The sequence below is a fragment of the Larus michahellis genome, chromosome 9, assembly GCF_964199755.1.
Source record: "Larus michahellis chromosome 9, bLarMic1.1, whole genome shotgun sequence".
Classification (NCBI taxonomy): domain Eukaryota; kingdom Metazoa; phylum Chordata; class Aves; order Charadriiformes; family Laridae; genus Larus; species Larus michahellis.
This window is the reverse complement of record NC_133904.1, coordinates 45,833,003-45,848,747: the sequence shown is the minus strand read 5'-3', so window position 1 is coordinate 45,848,747 and position 15,745 is coordinate 45,833,003. Positions and strand designations below refer to the sequence as shown.

Here is a 15,745-nt window from a genome sequence, read left to right as displayed (position 1 = left end):
AAGGACTATTTTAGAAGAGGAAGTTAATGGGTATAAAAACAATAGCCTTTAACTGTATCGACACCTGAAGTGCTGTGTTGAAAATGGCAATGCTGGAATTTTAGTTAATGTCTCTACGGGTTGGTAATGCAAGATATCGGTGTTATGGACGGTCCAGCTTATGAGTGATTTGACTGAATTAATATTGACTTTGAATAAAGAGAAAGTAGTAGGCTTTAGGTTCAGGCCAGGCGCAGCCCTTACTTTTAGCGTTTTAAAATTTTCAGAATAAAAATACCGTTAGTTTGTGTCCCCATAGCATGGTTTTCATTAGTCATTTTCAGCAAACGCGTCTGTATTCAGGGTATTCTGCACTTTGCCACTTTGTGTGTTTGTGTGGCCGACTCTGGTTTCACGACTGTGAACTGGAATCCGTTTCAATGATTTAAACCGATTAAAACCCCAGTGTTCTAAAGGGAAAGATTCTGGTGAATCAGAACCTGATTTCAATTTCACGTTCATGCCTTAGAAAACCTGGCTTGATTTTTGTCTACTGTATGTTTGCACGCTCCGTTCAGCGTTGTGCGTATCGAGATGTCCCTGTTGGGCGGGTGGCGATTCTCCGTTTTGCTAACAAGGTCCGTATTTGCCATTTGGTAAGATGTAAAGTGCCTGAAATGTTTTGTTGGGGAAAAGCATAAGGTCGGTACCGCTGTGTCTTCTGAAAGCTGGGTTCTTGGAGTTCCTTGGGAGATTTTTTTTTTTTGGATTAAGCTCTCTTCAGCACTCAAAGCACACCATATTTAGCATCCCGTCTCATAAACCTTCCCATACGCTTTAAAAAGTTGTAGTGCTTATGGGAGAGGCTGCATTTGTGACAAATCTGAATTCGTCTCCCTGATTTCCTTTGAGTTTTGAGTTGCTCGGCTGCTTGTCCTAATTATATTCTTAAAACAGAAGGCATTGGGGAAATAAGGAAGATGCTCCCAGCCATGGAAGCAACTCTTTCACCAGCGATTCTGGTTTGTCTCAAAATTTAAGCTAAACTGACACATGAGATTTTTTTTTTCCTGCTGCGTTTTGCTGTCCCTAAACTATCAATAATTTAGGATGCATGCGCTGCAAAGCGCCTTGTTTTTGTGGTTCGTGCTGTCTGTTAACGTCTCTGTGCTGATGTCTGTCTCGTGTGCATGTGTAACTTGGCTTGATATGTACTCGCTTTGTTTACCCGTGTTGTCACGTCCCTTATAGGCACTGTTGGTGACAGATGCATGCTGCAGTTGGATTTGGCCGTGTCTCTCCGTAGGATGGTGTGTTTGGAGTTGCCTGGGTAGCCCTTCCAGCACTCGGTTGATGTTCTTTCCCCCCCTTCACTCTCCTCACTTAACCCAGGATTTACTATTTGTGTGTGTATGCACGCACGAAAATAGCCCAGCAGAGAATCTACTCATTTCTGTTTTCCTATCCATATCTATTTTTCTTTTGGTCTAAATACAGCTTTGCAGAATGAGTTTTGTTGCGTCGATACAGCTGTTGTGGAAGCAGAAGCTATTGAAGAAGCTTTTAAAAGCAGGAGGTGTGTGGAGTGAGTACATGTTCTTGCGTTGGTACTCAAAAGTATTCAGCGTTGCTCCTTTTGGAGCTGACTATAAAGAAGCTGCTGTTTAAAAACCTCCTTTCAGAGGTGTTACAGGAGGTTTCTGTGCATCTTCCCTCCCCGCGTGCTGCTGGGCTCGGCTCATGACTCCTGGTTCACCTACCTGGGGTGAAAGGAGAGGTTCCTCGGGGTCAGCCACCCACCTGCTGGAGGTTCTACCAGGTACCACCATGAGGAGCACACTGGTTTCTTGAGGGTGCTCTCAAATGTGTTTCACCGAAGATCAACTATATTTTGACTGCCTTCTCCGGGTTTAAATCGGTGACCTAGAAAAGCTTTTGATCCGCTCACGTCCACCTTCCCACAATGGCCTGGGATTAGGGAATTTTGTTCTTAGAGTCCCAAAACTGGCTGAAAGGTAGATTCAGCCTCTCCACCGCACTGGTCACAGCAGTGGGTGGCTGAGGTGGGCATCTCCCGACCAATGCTCGCCAGTGCACGGCCCACGGGCAACCCCCACCTCTGCAGGGAGTTTGCCGGTTGCGTTTTCCATTGCTGCAGGAGAGAGATATTTTGGCCAGAAATGATTTTCAGAAACATAGTAGAACTGTGAAGTTGTTGTTATCCATCCCCTGTGTCTGAATGAGCTGAGCGAACCTGCATTGTCAGGTACGCCTGACCTACTCTTTGTGAGGAATAAACGTCTGAAAATGGGCAACCTCTACAAACGGCAGTGGTGCTTCAGCAGAACGTGACTGTATGAGTAGAAAATGAACGTCTTTAGTCTATCGGCTCTGGGAAAAGAAGGGCTAAGGCTCATTAAAGGTTGCTCAGGCAAGGACCAAGAAGATCATGTTTCCCAACTTTCAGTTTTCCCAGGGAGAGGCCGAGAGAGTCTTGTGGCTAAAGCCCGGGGCTGGGATCAGATTTGATTCCTCTTTCTGACCAAGTCACTTCACTCTCTTTGTGTAACATGGGAATAACATCGCCGGCATCTCGAGCAGTTTGAAATCCTCGGGTGGAATGATCTGAACAACTGCGAACGACTCGATACGTATGGACTGAAATCCCAGCCCCGGGTCTGCTTGTGTCCTCAGCCAGATCAGCGGCTCCAGTCCTTCTGTTCCTTGTGAGCTGAGACAAGATACCCTGGCATTTAAAAAAATCCGGGATCAGGATTTCTCTCCAGCTTGGAGAACTGGCTCTTCCTTTACTTATTTTTCTTTTCTAGAGAAGAATAGGAAGCATATCCGAAACTAAGTGACTATCCTATTTTTGCTCCTTAACTTTAATTTTAAAACGGGCTATTTTTAAGTTATTAAATCGTGTGCCAGACACCCAAATTGTGGTTAAGAAAGGAGGTGAATGTGTCTGGCATTTTCCAGCACACACATGGCTTTATCTAACCTAAAATGAGAGGCGGTGGGGAGACGTCGGCAAGCAGCGGGAAGCGTGTCTGAGCCCAGCAGCCTGTGTCAGGTCTCCGGAGGTCAGACCACAGCGCCTTTTGTGCCTTTGTATTTCTCATCCCCCACCCCTCCCTTTTCTTTCTCCTTCTCCATGTGTATTTTGTCTCCTCCTCCTCCTGCGCCGTGTGTCTTTCTTTGCATCCACTCTTCTCCCTCCCCTCCTCCATATCGATCGCCGGCCGAGGAGACCTCCAAAGGGCCGGGCGCTCGGTGGGCTCGTCCTTGTTCCTCCTGTCTTTGCCGAGTCAAGGGTATCTCTCTGCAGGCTGGGAGAGATGCTGTTACTCCTGGTGATGTGATGGCATAGCAACACAGCGGCGCGGGGCGGTGGAGGAGGAGGAGGAGAAGGCAGGGAGCCTGCCGACAGCAGCGCTCAGCCTCAGCATGCATCCCTGTCACAGGGACTCCTTTGCTGATTCACAGAGGCAGCCCCCATCCCCGCTCCCGAAGCCCCGGCGGCCGCTGCCCCCGCGTCTCAGACCTGGTGGACTCGGAAGGTAGGCCGTGACAAAATTTGTTTCCCGCTCCGAATCCTGTAGCTGGGCTGGAAAAGGGGAAAATATGAAGCTCGGGAATGCGCTCTTTGGGCGTGTGTGCATGTGTGTGTATATCCCTTCACAGAAACGCTCTCCGTGTACGTGTGGGTGAGGAAACTCGCCGGGAAGAAAAGGGGGGTGTCGGGGGGGGACTCGGTGGGAGCAAGAGAGGTGGCCAACATCGTTTCCACAAGGGAGAGCCTGGGAAGCAGTAAGTGATGTGGATTCCCAAGGCAAACAATAGTAGCCAGCATCCCGATTTCACCAGCTTCGATTCTGTGCACACTGAGGGCTTATTTAGCCTGGCGGTGTTTTTGCCTGAGCCGAAGGACTGCTCTGGGCAGGGCGCATGGTGGCCTTCCAGCATCCTCCTGGGAGGATTAGACAGCAGGGCAAGGCGGGGACCCAAATATTCCTCGAGTAGTAAGCGGGGATCAGACTCCAGTCCCAGCTCAGCCTTTTTCATTCACCACCGTGCCCGGTCCAGCCCTGTTCCTTTATGTGTCTGCCCTCCCCTCCCCCAGCTTCTCCCCCGTCCCTTTCACTTATTCCTCCTCCTCCTCTCTCAAGGCCTTATATTGCCACTGCTGACCTTCCCTTTGCTGCGGGCAGCCCTGACCGGCTGCAGAAGACGTGGGACCTCTCCTGCTCCCCGGGGCTCGGCACTCTGCCTCCCTCTCCGTGCCGGGCAGGGCAGCCTGGGCAGCGGTTCACCATGATTTAGTGATGTTTTGCACAAGAGATTATTACCTGTCCCCGATCCAGCCTGTTCCCTTCAGTCTTCCCTCCGGCACGGCGTCGCAGGCGTAGAGCATCCTATTCACAGGGGTCTCAACGCTGAGGTTGCCCGTGTGCGGTGACGGGGGTGTGGAGCAATCACTCCCACTGCGCTGTCTGTGGGAGAAAACAATGTTTGTTTGGGTTGTTTTTAGTGTTGAAAAAAAAAAAATAATCTCTTGTCAAATCTTTGTCCGTCTGTGTTTTACCTGAGGTCCTTCACACCTCCTGCTTCTCACTGATCTCTCTGGAGGTGTGAGAGTTCTTGCTTGATTATTCTCTTTAATGGCCTTTCTTGCCTGATCACAGCACCCTGCAGCAGTGCACGGTGCGAAGTCCCATCTACGAGGCTCGGTCACGCTGGGAGGGTTTCCGATTTTCTGGCAGGCGTGTGTAGCGCGTGTGCCCGCCGTGGCTCCGGTGCCATCTCGCAGCCTCCCCTGCCCCTTCCCCACGCTGAAAGCTGCTTCCTCCGCTGCTGCGCGAATGGGCCGGGCAGGGCTCTGGTGACAACAGGCGTGTGCTGGCACTCCGGAAAGGGACAGACGTGCAATTTCAAACTGTCTTGTTTTGCCGCACCGTGCCCGGGAATGCGGGTGCCTGGAGTGGTGGGGTGGGAAGGCGTCGGAGCAGGCGCTGTGGTGCGATGCTGTGTGCAGGTCCTCTTCGTTAACTGAAGAGATTAAGATGAGGACCACCTCTCTCTGGGTTGACACCTGAGAGATCGATCCCACTTGCTAAAATTGGCCAAGATAGTCACCGTGAATGGGGCTGCTCAGGTTGGAGTTGCCATGTGAGACGGGGAAGGGATTAAGTGAACGGGTTCAAACAGAAGCCCTGAGTTCCGGAGACAGATGGTGAATTTCTGATTCTAATACGATTTTGAGAAATATGTTCAAGGCCTCCACTTTAGGCAGGATGCCTACGATAAAAGCGTAAAAGAGGAACTATAAGTCTCATGGAAACAAGACACACTGACCAGAAAGAATTCAGTCTTCAAAAAAACCCTCATTTTCACAGGTGTGTAAAAATGAAACTGGGCTTTTCGAAATGGAGCCAAAATAGCTCCATCCCGTTTTCCTTTGCTGTTTCCCTTAGCATAAGAATAAGGTCTCTCTGATACATCTCAAGAAAGGAAAGGAAAAGTGACTTCATGTGGCACATTGGCTGGCTTATAACTGAGGAGGCCAGAGAACCCCGTGCTTTGACTGGGAGTTTATTATAAAGACGAGCTTGTTGGGGGCAAGGCGGAACGTTTGGTGCAGAGAAATAGGTAGGAGTTTGACACCGAGAATGAGAGACAAAGCGTCAAGGAAGCCAGAAGTTAGCACAGCATTACCTTGGCGGTCGCTGTGTGCCGGGTGTGCTCTTCCCGCTGTTGCTGGGGGGTACATAGTGTAGAGGTACAGTGTGGCAAACGGGTGACGTGTTTTTCACAAAGCAGCAACGCTCGTGGCCTGCCTCTAACAGCAGGGAAGGGAAAGCTCGGGTTCTTAGAGGAGAAAGACAAGACAAGGGTTTAAACAGGCTGGTTTCGGGGCTGCAGGACACGACCGAGTCTCTGAAGAACTGGGTTCGTCTTTTATGGTTGGTGAAACCTTCTTTTGGTCATTAGGCAAGTTATTTCCCCACACCCTCTCCCCGCTGTCCCTTTTGGGGAGGTTGGAGAATGTTTGCTGTTTCCCCGGCTCCTTTTGTCTGTCAGGTCTATCAGGCAGCAACTTCTCTGTGTCCAGCACAGCGGGGCCGTGTCTTTACAGCTGGGTCCCCCAGGTGCTCAGGTAACTATTTGTAGGACTTGTCTAATCGAAGGAGGACGAGAAGAGATGGGAAGAATTCCTAGGCGAAGTGAGTTTTGGAGAGAGCAGCTTAAAACCCAGCTGGGAGTCTGAAGCGGGGTGTGAAACACATTTAGATTTCCATCTTCCTAAATAAATTCCCACAAGTTATTTTTAAGCAGGGAGAGGAGCTGTCAGCTCTGCGCGGCCGTGTGGTGTGCATGCACCCACACTCACCTGGTTAGCTGGGGACGTCATTGTCCCGGTCTCCTGCTGCAAGACTAAATGGTTAAATGCTTCAGCCGGAGTTTTTGTGTTCATGCGCGTATTCTTTTGCTTGGGAAAATGGAGAGTGAGCCAGCAGAAGAGATGCTGCTGCTTTATTAGGACCTGTGGCACCTATTTATCCATGGAGTTAAAATAACATATTGGTTATGAGCTCAAAGTCTTGAGTGGTCATTTAGGAACGTAACTCATTAGAGGCGAGAGTGCCTCACGTCGCCCACCCTCAGCGAACAAGGCATCTTCTGTGCCACTTGCTCACTACCAGATTTTATGTTACTTCTTAAGGACAGCTGCTTAATTGAAGGACCCTTCATTCTAATTAATGAAGGGGACCTGGTACTTAGGTGGAAGTGCAGCACGAAGCCCAGCTGCAGCTTTGGCATCTGGCTTTTTTGCGCCTTTGGATGACGGGGTTGTAAACGCCCCCTCATGTGGGAGAACATTGATAGTCCTTCCCCCCTTTCCGTGCACACAGGAGCAAGCGAGAACCAGGAGACTGTTGGGGTGATTTTTTTAAAAAGGAGTGTGTTTGGGTGTCTGTTCCTGGCTTGGAAAGAGATGGAGACTAAGGGCTCTAAGAGGGAGTTGTGTTGTTTACGCTTGGTGCCAGTGGGATGAAGACTCCTCTTCCTTCTTTCTCACCAAACCTTGACCTAGCAGGGTCTTGGGAAGTAGGTCTGCCGGCCCTCCATCTCAGGCTTAAACTATTTACTTAGACGTGCAGAAAACAATTTTTGCTGGAACAGGATGTGCTATTGCGCTGTGGAAGGAGTCCCGCTGTCTGCCAGCTTGGGAATGCTCCCTTTGTCAGCATGTACATGGGAGCTGAACTTTGAAATATCCACAAGCCTCCCACCTTTCCCCTTAAAGGACACTGAGCATGCTGAGCTAAAATGTTATTACTTCTCTTGAACTGTAAGTTAGACAACAACAAAGCCATTAACATTTCCAGCAGCGGGGAATGTGTTTGTATTTCCATTCCCCTCCTGGGATAAAGGCTGAGCTGCCTTGCCTCAAAACATTGCCATATTTTTTCCTTATAGGCCAAGATCCGAAGCGGAAAGTTTCAGCCCGGAAAGAACATTTTGGAGGAAATTAGCAATTCAAAGCATAAGCCTTGTGATCGAGAGACCTCTTGACCTACATGTTGTATTTGCTGCTGTTATATGTGGTAGAGAGCCGGAAATTCAACATCTGACACCGAATTCTAGCTTCCGCGGCACGTCCCTAATTCTGGGGGTTACCTTTAGCGATGCGGGTCAGCTGCAGCGTGAATTCCCTTGATGTTTGGGAGAGTCTGGATCAGGGGTTGTATCAGAAGGGTTTTAAATAAATGCAGTGAAACGGCGGTGAGGCAAGGGCTGTTCTTACTTCCTTCATGCTGGCAGAGAGCATGGAGACCCACCACATCCTACATCTGGATACCCATAGGACACGGTCTGCCCGTCTGGGCTTTATTTTCTCATGGCTATCTGTAAAGCCGAGACGATGCTGGCATTGGGATAAATCAGTCTTTTAGCTTATTCAGGGTCCAAACAACAAAAAAAGTAGCGTTGTGGCCAGAGGTTGCATTGCAGATCTACAGAATAGATAAGGGGCCACTGCTAACTGGCTTTACGGGTCATACAGTTTTAAAACCAGAATAAAAAAAACTCATAAAAAGGTAGCTGATAGTGTGAGATGCCATATTGGGGGACTGAGGCTCTAGGGAATTCTCCTTCTGAACAGAAAAGGAAAAAATAGTATGTTTGAAAATATTGTTTGTTATGGGGATGTGTCTATTATGTCTAAACAAAAGTGGTCATGACAGTGAGATCCTCTGTCCCCGCTTCCTTTCAAGCCTGGGCATCTCCCGTAGTTCAGAAACCCAACCCTTGTTAAAAATGCAACATAATCTGCGGGACTCGCTATCACAGGAGACCATTGCAGCAAATCGCATAACCAGATGCAAAAAAGAGCTGGACGTTTTGATGAAAAAAGATTGCAATGTTAGTACAAGTGTGTATTTTCTTAAAAAATGCATCCTTTTAGTCTTCAGCCTCCGTGAGGGCGGCAGGCTGGGAAGGAGCTCAGCTCCTTGATGGGGTGAAACCTGACCCAGGGACTCTCACGCTGCTTTTCAGGTGCTCGTGCCCAGCGTTGTCTCCATCCCCATGAACATCAGCTCTGATGCAGCCCCTGGTGATGCAGGAATGGCCCTATGTGCTCCCCCGGTGTCCTGAGTGGCACGTCACAGGCCGGGCGCAGCACAGCAGCACTGCCCGCCCGCTGTCTCAGGTAAGAGCTGGGTCCGGCAGCCTTTTTCGCGGCAGCTTTTTGCAGTGGTTGCAAACACCTGTGGAACAAACCGGGACCTCTGTTCCTGGTGGCAGGAAAAGCTGTTATCTCCAGCCCCGCCATCGGCTTGCACTTAATGAGAGCGTTAGCTCTCCTCGAGCGTTTTGGCTGCAAAGTGTTTCCCAAAGTAGAGCAAGAGAGGCAACCTGCAGAGCTGGATTTCGAGCTTCGTTCAAAATAAAGAGCAAGAGGCCACCATTAACAGCTCTTGTGTATTTGCTTGAGTTTACTTTTTTCCAACACAATTGGAAGAACGTCAGCTTTTGCTGAAAATGTCTGGTTTTAACCTTCCTGGTTGCAGAGAAGAGCTTGGAAATAAGCCCCTGGCGAATGCTGCAAGGCAGAGGAGGAGTTTGACCTCTTTCTAGTCTAGTTGTCTTGAAGAACAGAGAGAGGGTGCTCACACTGCTGGTGTCCCCCCTCCTTCCCCCAGGGTCTCTGAGCCGGTAGACCAGGCTCCTCACCAAAGCCGGGCAGAGAGGCGAAGGTCTCCGGGACTCCTGGGGAAATGGCAGGGCAGAGTGGAGGGGAACAGAAAGGTGTGCTGGAAACTGTCTGCGAAGCTGCCTGTGCTCTGCACCGAGCTGTCACAAGCTGGTTTAGCACCTTGTCCCAGACAGCACGGCCTGGGAAGCGCTGCCCCGGCTCTGCGAGAGCACGGCTTCCCCTTTGCTGCCTGTGGCTGTTGGCCTCGCGGTACCTCTCGCCTGCCGAGAGACTGATGGACGGTGCCAAGGTTTTCCTTGGGCACTGGCAATGTTGTTCCCAGGATGAACGAGGTCCCTGGCTCTGACTTTTTCACCGTGCTTCAAACATGAAGAGCAAAGGCTGAGCTTGGATCTCCTCCCTGCCGTGGCTTGCCATCAGCCTGGACCCATCCTGACCCAGGGTCTGCAGGAGGAAGGGGGATCCTTCTCTGGAGTGGCTCCAGCATCAAGGATGGGGCTTGTGGATGGGGCAGGCGTTTGATAGCTGAGTCAGGGCTTATTGGCCCCGGGGTGGCTGTTAGGTAGCTGCTGTTGGGCCAGCACGTGGGTGGTAATGAACAGCCCAGCAGATGAAGCGAGGAGAGAGAGGGATAGAACAAGATGAGCAGATAAATGCCCTCCTGAGCTGCCCTGCCTTGAGCAGTCCAAGCCTCTATGAAGGGGTCGGAGCCCTTTGGGGTTTGCTGGGAAGAGGGGAAGGGAGCTGCGGCAGGATACCCTGTGGGACCCACCAACATTGAGCTTCAAGACGGCACAAAGGGAGGGCACAAACATCCTCAGCTCAGGTCATATCCACCATGGGTATCCCCCAGTCCCTGCCTGAGCCTGGCTTTCTGCTGTGTGGACATCAGTGTGCTGGGTGCCACGCACTAGCTGGCTGCTGGCTCCCGCAACACTGAGGACAGCCTGCCTCATTCAAAGGGTCTGCCCTGCCCTCCTTCTCTCAGGTGTAGGTGTTGCCACCTAGGAAACAGCCTTCCTCTCTTGTTCTTTCTTGTCCTGAAAGCTCCCGGCATGCTGCAGACATCCCATCCTTAGTTGTGCCCTGGCCCTGCCAAAGCCCCCTCCTCCGGTCTGGGAGCTGGTCCTGCATCTGTTGGCCCTGGGAGGTGGTGGGGAGAGGAGGCTGGACTTGCCGACTGTGTCTCTCCTGGAGGGAGAGACAGCAGCAGTCAGATGTTCAGGCAGGGAAGGAGGGGAAGAGAGGGAGAGATACAGGGAGCTTTTCATTCCCTTCCCTGTAGGTGGAGGAGAGCATGGAAACAATGCCAGACGGCAGGATTGTGGGGGGCACGGCCCAGAGCCTTCTGGCAAAAACAAACTATTTGCACCCAGTCCAGGCAGGCAGGAACATCTGTGCTGGCGCCCAGCGCTGGCCTGGAGCACGTCGGGGAAAAAGAGGGCATCTTTGTCTTCTTGGGGGTTAGATCTCAAGGACCTGACTATTCACCTTCTGGGTAGCCAAAGCTTGCTGGGACCATTCCCTGGGTAAATCTCTTCCCTGGAAAACACCCTTGTCTGCCCTGCATGTGCTCCAGCATCTGAGGGCAAGGTCTCCGCTGGTCACCCCGTCCCATCCCACCATCACCCTTGCAGATATGGATCCCCAGTGCCTGGACCAATCCCTCTGCGCACGGCCAACTTCCCGCCGGGAACTTTCCCTCACCGGGATACCCTGCAGATCTCTGCCCACTTCTTGCTTTGCGGGCAGCCACGATGGCCCCACAGGGGTTAAGGCAGGTTGGAGGCTGCTGGAATGCCACCGGACAAAGCTGGGATTGACTCTGGCTGCGAGGCACTGCCGCCCCCCTCCAGATTCCTGGGGGGTCAGTGCTCAGGGCGGCCCCGCTCTGCTGAGCACTCGGCGCTTGTCCCCTTCCCTGCCGGGTGCTGCCTGGCGGCACCCGGAGGGACGGGAAGCGATGCCGGCTCCCCCAGCGAAGCTGAGCGGCGGATCTGTGGCTAAGCACAGGTAGATGCGCTTGCCGGAGCCCACGTGAGTGTTCTGTGCCTGAAAATAAAGTCACAGAGGGGGAATGTGGGTCCAGGCTGCAGCTGCTGGGGCTCTGGGGAAGGGATGCTTAAGGGATGCTCAGAGGGCAAGTGCTGCTTTTTCCCCTCTGCTGCCTTCCAGGGGTTTTGTCCCAGGGGAGCAGATGTTCAACAACTGGCCACTGCTTGGCCACTCTCACTGGCTCATCTACTGGGCATAGTTTGTGAGTCGCAGGCTCGGCGGGCTTTTAACTCCTTACACAAGGCTGGGAGGACCGTGTTGTCTGCTGAGCTGTGCTGCAGTTGCGCTTGCACCCAGGTAGAGCTGATTCCTTCCTCTGGTATCCCCTGGGATAGAGGGAAGGGCTGGAGCGTTCCCTGGCAGCGCTGTGGGGCTAACCTACTTCAGAGTCACATGCAGAGTATTGATTTTTCTACGTGTGAGCAGCAGTTTTAGCTTGAGTGGTTTGTTATTCATGGCACTAAGATTCCTGTGAACTCTGTGGGTGATGGTTTTCTCTGTTTTCTTGATGCTCCTGGAGTGGCAGGACGGGGAGGCAGAGAACAGCCCGGAGTTCAATGTTTTTAGGTGAAGCAAACTTAGCACCGGTCTCGGCGATCATTTGAATTCTCTCTGAGAGCTGGCATGGAGGGGGTATTGTTTCAGGTGTGTAGCCAAATTCCTTGTCCGGTGGTTTCCTCCTGCCTGTCGTTCTCCTTGGCTTGGCTGGATCTGTCCCCTGGACACCTCCAGGAGCCCCTGCACAGGACAAATCACAAGTATCTGCTCGTTCCCCTGGGAAGAGCTGCTGCTTTCCCCCAGAGGCAGCTGCCTTTCTCTGGCAAAGGGGTGCCTGTTGTATGCGCTGTTTAGAAAGTGCTAATGCAGTTAATTATGGTTGATTAATCACCTGGGGATAATTATCACAAATGAGCTCTAATATCAAAGTAGCATGGGATCGAAATGCTGCTGTTTCCCCAAGAAAGCGCATCGACGTTTCGCTGGTGGAAATGCAACGCGTCCATGTGTTTTGGACAAGAAACTCTGTTTTTTCGGAGAGGAAATCCCCCCTCCCTCCCTCCCTCAGCCCTATGTGAGTTGCTTCCAGTCCTGCTGGTGTGTGTTGCTGTCGCCAGCAAGCGTAACGATATTTTTCGCTGCCATCATAAGCAGGAGTATGATATGGTGCTAAAGGCTTAGGAGAGGATTCCTTCCTCTATCCACCAAGGATTTGCTGTCCATGGATCAGCACCCGGTTTTTCAGGCTGAGCGGTGCAAAGTGTGCTTCCTTCATGTGGCTGGGTTAGGATTTGCCTCTCGGAGCATCCTTCCCACCGCCGCTTGCTCTGGAGAGGTGCGGAGGAGAAGCAGCGCCTGTGGAGGAGAAGTGGCACCCCCGATTTGCTGTGCAGGCAGCGAATACCCTTGTGCTTCTGTAGAGGAGCAGGTGGCGGCTCCCAGTACTGCGGATGGTGTAAAGGAGGTTAGCAGGGTCCCTTGGTCCCTTGGAACAACAGGTCCCAGGGTTCACATCGCCTCTTCTCAAAGCACGGCAGCCCTGTACGGCGTGGAAAAAAAATCGCTGTTAGCTCTGCAGGGACTGTGGCACACAAGAGCCAGCTCTGATTTAATACCTAGCAGTGAGATAAGTTCATTGCTGGGTAACTGAGGAGCACAGGGATCCTGCAGAACAGATGTGCAGTGAAGCCCTTCCTTCAGCCTTTGCTGTTTGTGCTGCTGGAGCTGGCGCTGCGTCCTTCCTCCAGGCACGGCCACGAGCTTCCCTGGAGCTAACAGACCCCTCCGGGAGCAGGGCAGCCCCCTTGCGAGTTGAAAAGCCAGGCAGGGCCAGGGCAGAGCCGGGTAGGTGGCCCCAGGCAAGTGCCGTAAGCACCGGGCAGCGATGTCTGGATGCAGCGTGGTTCTGTTTCTGCCCAGGTCGAAGCCTCGCAGGATGGTGCAGGACCTCTGTGTGTAAACCCCCGGGCTCCGAGCGGTGCCGCCGGGCCCCAAGCCCATCTGGAGATGAATCTTTGCTGGAATGAGATCAAAAAGAAATCCCACAGCCTTCGGTAAGAGTCCCCGCCTGGAGCAAGCTCCGGGGCTGGCCAGGCCTTCCAGCCTTGCCTACTGCATGTGCCTGTCAGGAGGTTTTTGGACTCATTTGCTTGATGAGCCACATGAATTCACGGTGACCTTGGCTTGGTTTCCCCCCTTGTCCACAGACCTCTAAGTCTTTCTCCCTGCGCTGAAAAGCATCCCCTCCATTTCCACCGATCCCATCCTCCTCTCCCTCCCTTCCTTCCTTCCCTCTTTCTCAGCTTTCTGCTGCTTTCTCCACCCTCTGCTGTCTCTGCAGCTTGTCTCCTTTTTGCCCCACAGCTTTGCCACCACCTCCTCTGTGCTTGTCCCTTTGCTGGGAGCCCTCTCCACCATGCGGGGGGTGGGGTGGGGGAAACATGCCTTCCAGACCCTCAGAGGTTGCAGCTCCACAGCCAGCATGACGGAGAGCTTAACTGGGGCGTGTTAATTGTCTCTTGCCTTACTGCAAGGCTCCTGGAAGCTGCCCAGTCATGTAAATGCCGTGCCAAGCACAGCATTTACAGCCAAGCACAGAGCACAGCCCCGACCCACGGGCGAACGCAGAGTGACTCTGTCTTCTGCTCCGGGGTGATGAAGAGACTCAGAGTTCCTCCTCCCCGAGTCCTCCATGCTTCACCCCACCTGGTGGTGCAGCATCTGTGCTGGCTGAGGGTCACGCACAGCCCATGCCGGGATGTGCTGCCGGTCACTGGTGGGGTCCTGCGTCTGCCCGGGGGTCACCAGCCCAGCCGTGGTGCTCTGCCTCCCCTCCCCGGGGAACCTGCTCCTCTCCTGTCCGTCTGACCCCCGTCCTGCTGTCCTCGCTCTCCTGCCAGGGCTCGGCTGGAGGCTTTTTCCGACCACAGCGGGAAGCTGCAGGTGCCTCTCCAGGAGATCATAGACTGGCTCGGGCAGAAGGATGAGGAGCTCTCGGCACAGCTGCCCCTGCGGGGCGACGTCCTCCTGGTGCAGCAGGAAAAGGAGACGCACGCGGTACGTTCCCTCGTGCCTCCCCTGCCGCCGCTCACTGCGAAGAGGAGCTGCAGGTGGCAGCCCTGCCTGGGACCCCCGCCTCGCGTCACTGCCCCTGCCCACAGCCCACGAGCTCACCTGTCCTTGCCCGTCTCCATCTCTGCTCCCCGTGGCAAGGCAGAGCCCCAGTCCCACAGCAAACACCCATGGCACGCGACAGGTGGAGCCCATCTGGTTTTAGACAATAAATGTGCGTTACAGCCTGCAGGTGCTGCAGCTGGTAGTGGGCCCCATCACTTCTCTCCTGGTTTCCTCCTCATGTCCTACCTCTGCAACAGAGGGAATTGCCTCTCGCGGGCCTCTGCTTTGGGGATCCTGGGGCCTGAGGAGGTTGGTTGGTCTAGAGACGACCCGGTGGTCAGGACATGAGTGATTCCTCCCGTAGCACATCAGCATCATGTCTGAAATTGGGATAAACACAGACAGATCAGAGTTTCCGGCTTCCCCGATCAGACCATTTCCTTTTCGCTGCCGGTGGCTGTTGGGCTTTAGTTGTTTTTACCTGGAAAACAAAACTAAACTGTTGCTTACTGCTGCCATCCCTCCTCCTTGCTGGAGCTAGCCCCTTCCCTGGCTCACAAACAGCCGATTCAGCATATAGCACCACTGAGGAGCTGCAGTTGGAGGGGAGGAGAGGACATCCTAAACCAGCCTGCCTCCAAAGCCTGCCCTGGCAGATGTCCTGCTTTGGGGCATCCTGCTGTGCCCCTCCTTGCTCCTCCAGCAGCTGGACCTGTTGCTGAACAGCTGCTGGAAGGACCGTTTGCATGACCGTGCTCTCACCGCGTGAGTGAGGGGCGTCTCCAAGCAGTGCCTGTGAGAGCATCACCAATAAAGCAGTTCCTCTTGGGCAGCCCTGGCTCAACACACCCCTCTGGGCTCGCTGTTCCGCCTCCCCCCCCAGCAAAGCCGCAGTCCACACCTCACCTTCTTGCAGATGGTCATTCCATCCCCAAACCGCAAAAATATTTCTCTGTTAGCTTCTCTCTGTGTCTGCAGTGATTTTGGGGCCCTGGAGTGAATAAATCACTGCAGCCCTCGGGGAGGGAGCAGCAGGGGCACTATTCTCCAGCTCAGCCCGCTGTCTCATCTCTGTGCTCTGCTCTCCAGGCTTTCATGGAAGAAGTAAAGTCTCGGGGACCATACATTTACTCTGTCCTGGAGTCAGCACAGGCTTTCCTTTCCCAGCATCCATTTGAGGAATTAGAAGAACCAACTTCAGAAAGCAAAGGTCTGTGGACCTCCCCCTTCCTCGTTCTCCCATAGCACAGCTCCTCCTCGGGATAATATTGTCACTTGTTTTCCCTCCCTCTTTCCAGTTTTCCCTAGATTTTTTTACCTCCCTCTTCCCTGCCCTTCCTCCATCTCTTGCCCGCTCTCCTCTGGGCTGGG

At 52.9% G+C, this 15,745-nt stretch overlaps 1 protein-coding gene and 1 long non-coding RNA gene across 5 annotated transcripts in view; one reads left to right on the top strand and one right to left on the bottom strand.

The window, feature by feature from the left end:
• Positions 1-598: 598 nt before the first annotated feature.
• On the bottom strand, positions 599-5,064 carry LOC141748525 (uncharacterized). The gene is made up of 3 exons (XR_012589012.1): positions 4,568-5,064; positions 4,332-4,475; positions 599-2,725 (listed from the first exon to the last, which is right to left on the bottom strand). It is a non-coding gene; the product is annotated as an uncharacterized LOC141748525 (long non-coding RNA).
• Positions 2,940-15,745, top strand: part of DRP2 (dystrophin related protein 2) — a 25,712-nt gene continuing 12,906 nt past the window's right edge. For 2 of the 4 annotated variants that reach the window (XM_074600753.1, XM_074600751.1), the window contains exons 1-5: positions 3,225-3,542; positions 8,545-8,698; positions 13,178-13,311; positions 14,158-14,314; positions 15,464-15,584. In XM_074600753.1, coding sequence (XP_074456854.1) covers positions 8,591-8,698; positions 13,178-13,311; positions 14,158-14,314; positions 15,464-15,584 — 520 coding nt within the window. In that variant the 5' untranslated portion in view covers positions 3,225-3,542; positions 8,545-8,590. Of the gene's footprint in view, positions 3,066-3,224; positions 3,543-8,544; positions 8,699-13,177; positions 13,312-14,157; positions 14,315-15,463; positions 15,585-15,745 lie in introns of those variants that run through there. The other 2 variants (XM_074600752.1, XM_074600754.1) reach the window with 2 other exon arrangements.